A 5,456-nucleotide genomic window follows, 5' to 3' on the forward strand; every position below is an offset into this window, starting at 1 on the left:
ATATATATATTACATACGAGTATGTATAAATCATACTAACAAATTTTATATGAATATTCATATATAACAAATTTGGTATTTTTAATATAATACTAATTAAATATATTAATATAACTAACTAAACACTAATCACTTTAAATATACATACACAAAATTAAATATATATATAATAAATAACCTAAGTTATAATATATAAATTTGTTCAATTTCAAGTATATATATTAATATATATACCAATGATATAGGTTCGTGAATCCGAGGTCAACCCTACACTTGTTAAATGACGTCATATGTATTTTTACTACAAAATACAGTATGGTGAGTTTCATTTGCCTTGTTACCCTTTATATTTTTGGGCTGAGAATACATGCGAAATTTTTATAAATGTTTTACGAAATAGACACAAGTAATCGAAACTACATTATATGGTTGAATGATCGAAGCCGAATATGCCCCTTTTTGCTTGGTAACCTAAGAATTAGTAAACCGATCTACTAATTGACGCGAATCCTAAAGATAGATCTATGGGCCCGACGAACCCCATCCAAAGTACCGGATGCTTTAGTACTTCGTTGTTGTTTTTATCATGTCCGAAGGCTTTCCCGGAATGATAGGGGATATTCTTATATGCATCTTGTTAATGTCGGTTACCAGGTGTTCAATCCATATGAATGATATTTTTGTCTCTATGCATGAGACGTATATTTATGAGAAATGAAAATCTTGTGGTCTATTAAAATTATGAAATGATTATTTATGATAAACTAATAAACTCACCAACCTTTTGGTTGACACTTTAAAGCATGTTTATTCTCAGGTATTAAAGAAATCTTCCGCTGTGCATTTGCTCATTTTAGAGATATTTACTTGGAGTCAATCATGACATATTTCAAAAGACGTTGCATTCAAGTCGTTGAGTTCATCAAGAATATTATTAAGTCGTTTATAGTTTGGATATATTATGAGATAGCATGCATGCCTGTCAATTTTCAATGTAAAGGAAGTTTGTCTTTTAAAAACGAATGCAATGTTTGTAAAATGTATCATATAGAGGTCAAGTACCTCGCGATGTAATCAACTATTGCGAATCGTTTGTAATCGATATGGACTTCGTCCAGATGGATTAGGACGGGTCACTACACGTCACACGTTCTGCCTCGTTGAACGCCGCGGCAAACTCACTACAAGCCTTGTTGATGTTTCACCATTTTGATGACAATTGGTCTTCACCTCGTAACCACCCATTGTTATTGTTGTTGAACTTGTTGTGAATCGTACCCCACAAAGAACCATACTTTTGATTATTTCCCTTTCGATTATCCTCGGACGAATCAACCCAACACTGAGCTAACCACGCTTCTTCCTCAGGTGACCACGCCGTGACCTTCTTGGTTGCCGGTGTGTAACGAACTTGATCCTCGCCTACAAATATAAACAAACAATTAACAAAATACAACAAATACATATACATATACATATACTTGAAAAACAGAAAATAAAATATATATACAACAACAACAACAAAAAAACCGAAAACAAACAGAAAAAAAATAGTTAAAAAAACGAAAAAAAAAATTAACATATAAAAAAATTTGGGACAAATGTTATACCTAATTAATAAATATATAAACATATACATATACTAACAAATACATATACAGATGTACATATTTTAATACAAATATGTAAATTCACATACAATTGTAAAAAAAAAAAAACAGATATATATAGCAGAAAAAACAGTAAAAAAGGAAAAAAATAAAAAAAGCAGAAAAAAATACGGAAAAAATATAATTTGGAAAAATAATAATACCTAACTCGACGTTCTTTTTTTGTGCTTTCGTTTGGCACGATCTTATGTTTCTGGAACCGTTTCAGTAGGAGTTTCCGGCACCGTTTCTTGGTAAATCGGAGTCATCGGGGTTTGAAAGTTGCGAAATTGTTGGGCTTCTTCAATTCGCCTTTGTTGTTCCAAAAATAATTGATGTTGTTGTTCGGGTGTCAATACTCGGAATTGAGGCGCGATCAACGGAACTTGTTGATAGTTGTTCGGGTTTGAAGAACCTCCTCCCATGTAAGTTCCATACCAATCGGGTGGAGTATTTGGTCGTTGATTTGGATGTGACATAGTATTTTTGTAGAAGATTGAAAAAAAAATTGAAAAGGTTGTAGAGGTAGAGGAAGAAGATGAAGATGGTAGAAGATGAAGATGGAAGATGGAAGGGATAAATTAAATAGATAAATTATTTTCGGAATTAAAAAAATACTAACGGATATATATATCCGTTGTAATCTCCAGCCCATCACGCGTTGCCACCTGACCCTGACGTCCTTCTGACCCGATGTCAAATAGTGAACTGACGCCCCCACGCGTCAGATTCTGACGCCGCGTTGGAGGCGTCAGGGGCGTCAGATTTTGCCGCCTCGTCTGACGCGATGGGTTTTGACGCTGCGTTGTATCGAGTCTAAGGCTAATTCTAATGCGGCATCAAATTTCTTCCATCATCCCACTTGGCAACGTCTTTGACGCCCTTGACGCCCCGGGCGTCAGTCGAAAATGTGACGGAAGAGTAAATGTGTGTCAAATTTGATTAAGCCAATCAGATTTTGCCACATATATTTATATATTATTAATTATTATATTTTATATTTAACTACCAATAATATTTTAACACATCACCCACCACAATATTTAACCCTCAAATTTGACACTTCCCTTTATTTAACTTCATCTCATGACCATGCCACATTACCAAAAAGTACATTACTTGACTCTGACATCACCGTCAGGGTTAAAAATAGTCTAAAAGAGTTTTGACCTGACATGTTATTTTGAATGACTGTGTGTTTTTTTATTTAAAAATGTAATGAAAAAATGGATGGAAACTCATTTAAGGATTGTTTGTGTAATTTATGCTTGGAAGGTATGAAAATGGATAAAAAGCAATAAAAAGAGGTTGATTTCAGTAATTTTGTCAAAATTAAAAGTATGAGAAATGGAAAAGGGTGAAGTTGGAGAAAAAAGTGCAAATCACAGGGAAGAAGAATTATCTTCAGTCGCTGAAGCAGAGAGAAACCGATCATCGACTTATAACCACGACAGCGAGATTCGTTTTTCTGCTGCAACGATGATGCTAATTAATTGGTTTGATCATTACTTATAGTTATATGCTTATGTGACTTACGGTTTAATACGAACGAATACAGATATTGTTTGGTTTTATCACGAATGGATTTAGATCTGCACGTGTACGAAATATGGATCTAATGTGAATGTTTGATGATTTTGAACTCATTGTTGACAAAAAAAAAACTATTTTGCACCGAAATTACAATAAGACTATACTTTTCCCCTAACTAAGTGATAAGGATTACATAAAAAACTTGCGATTTGTCTATGCATAATGTTCTTCCTGACATAACCTTGTCACTTTTCATTTTAATGTACCATTATCTGTTAACAATGAAATGTATATTACATCAAAATGTGAATGTATTGCCTTATTTTGTTTGACTGCTTTGTAGTTCGTTATTTGAGTATGCTTAATTCTTGCGTCGTATGGCCCTGCTTTTGGCTAATGACATGGTTTCCTAATTACCTTCTTTTCAAATGTTTTTTTTTTTCATCTGGAAAACAACCCATTACCTTATGATATGAGTGTCGGTGATTTAGTGTATGTCATCAGTGATGTTTTGTGTACATCAGTTTGATATAAGTCAACTTTTCTATCCTTATTTTTGCATGCACAAACCAAAGAATCAAGTAAATCTCAAAAGAGTAGCTTACTCACGTAAATTTTATAGTTTCTCTTAAACTGATCTACTACAGGCTTATTTGTTATTCTTTCATTGCAGGCCATAGCATGTTTACATGATCCACTCTAATTCAACTTTAAACTCGTAAACATATCATCGATGTCCTTACGTGGGCCCCCACTTCCTCGGCTACTTCTCAACAACGTTTCTTGCATGAGAAACGCCCAGCAAATCTTACGCCACACAAACATATCCATTCATGATGGTGGAGCTCTTGTACTCACAGGTGCAAATGGGTCAGGAAAGTCAACGTTCTTACGCATGTTAGCCGGATTCTCAAAACCATCAGCCGGTGAGATCCTATGGAACGGGCACGACATAACGGAGTCGGGTGTTTTCCACCAATACAAACTTCAACTCAACTGGCTCTCGTTAAAAGAAGCCATAAAAAGCAACTTCACAGTTTTAGATAACGTTCAGTGGTTTGAAGTTCTTGAACATAAAATGGGCAAATCTTTACCTGCACTAGAGTTTATGGGTCTCGGGAGATTAGCCAATGAGAAAGCACGAATGCTTTCAATGGGTCAAAGAAAAAGGTTGCAACTTGCAAGAGTGATTGCTATGGATAGACCAATTTGGTTGCTTGATGAGCCTTCGGTTGCTTTAGATGATGAAGGTGTGAAACTATTGGAGCAGATGATTGCAGATCATAGGAGTCAGGGTGGAATAGTCATTGTAGCCACGCATTTACCAATTGAAATTGAAGATGCTATGATCTTAAGATTGCCTCCTAGGTTTCCAAGAAGAATTACTTTAGTAGACATGCTTCCCCATTGAGGTGAAATGACAGATCTAGCCTTTTAAAAATATAACTTCCATTCTGTTCATTTATTTATCTCAAAACTTGTATTACACGACTGCATAAGGAGAAACTGAAAAAAAAAAAAAAAAACATATTTTAAGAGGTATGAGAATTTTCAAGAACAGCTTTTTGTCTCTAAAGAGGTATGGCAGATAACTCTTCAATAAACATATTTTAAGAAGTATGAAAATTTTCTTGAATGTGCAATTTATTGCTGCTATATCATATCCTTTTTGAAAAGCTGGTTTGCAATCGTGAGTTGGGTGTAAATAAGGCAGTTGTAGTTGATAGTGATGATTTTTGGGGCTGGGTTGACCAATAGTCAACAAAACCATGTTATGTTAAGTAGTTTCAGTCAGCATTGATTCAAAAGGCTAAATTGATATCATATACATATGCTTGTTGGAATATTGAATCACTGGACTACAAATTACACAGCGCATCTAGTTGGTTTTGATTTAATTTTTTTTTTGTCTTTTAATGTAATAAATTTGTATTTGATGTGATAACTTTTAATATTGCAGTTAATTATTTTGATGATACATTGTTTGGTAATGAACATTTCATTTTATTCTCCTGATTATTTGGTGTTCATCTTGTGATACCTTTTAATGTTGCGGTTAATTATTTCAATGATACATTGTTTGGTAATGAACATTTCATTTGAGTTTGACTAAAAACTCGAAAAAACTAGTGGTTGACCTAGTCTGACTAGACCCATGATTTGATTATAAATTTGGTCTATTTTGACCCACACTGCCATTAAGTGAAATACTGTAAAAGTGTAAATGACCACAATATACAATCATAATCTCTTTGTTGAACAATTTCGAGTTTG

General features: G+C 34.0%; 1 protein-coding gene across 1 annotated transcript; it reads left to right on the forward strand.

The window, feature by feature from the left end:
* Positions 1-3,000: 3,000 nt before the first annotated feature.
* On the forward strand, positions 3,001-5,021 carry LOC139873326 (ABC transporter I family member 1). Its single transcript, XM_071861255.1, has 2 exons — positions 3,001-3,145; positions 3,856-5,021. Exon 2 carries the CDS (start codon positions 3,916-3,918, stop codon positions 4,591-4,593), a length of 678 nt encoding a protein of 225 aa, XP_071717356.1. The 5' UTR covers positions 3,001-3,145; positions 3,856-3,915; the 3' UTR covers positions 4,594-5,021.
* Positions 5,022-5,456: the final 435 nt, after the last annotated feature.

This window comes from Rutidosis leptorrhynchoides, chromosome 10, assembly GCF_046630445.1.
Source record: "Rutidosis leptorrhynchoides isolate AG116_Rl617_1_P2 chromosome 10, CSIRO_AGI_Rlap_v1, whole genome shotgun sequence".
NCBI classification, from domain to species: domain Eukaryota; kingdom Viridiplantae; phylum Streptophyta; class Magnoliopsida; order Asterales; family Asteraceae; genus Rutidosis; species Rutidosis leptorrhynchoides.

Bases quoted from the DNA above. Each gene is read 5' to 3' on its own strand.
- LOC139873326 (XM_071861255.1), top strand. From the start codon at position 3,916: ATGTCCTTACGTGGGCCCCCACTTCCTCGGCTACTTCTCAACAACGTT.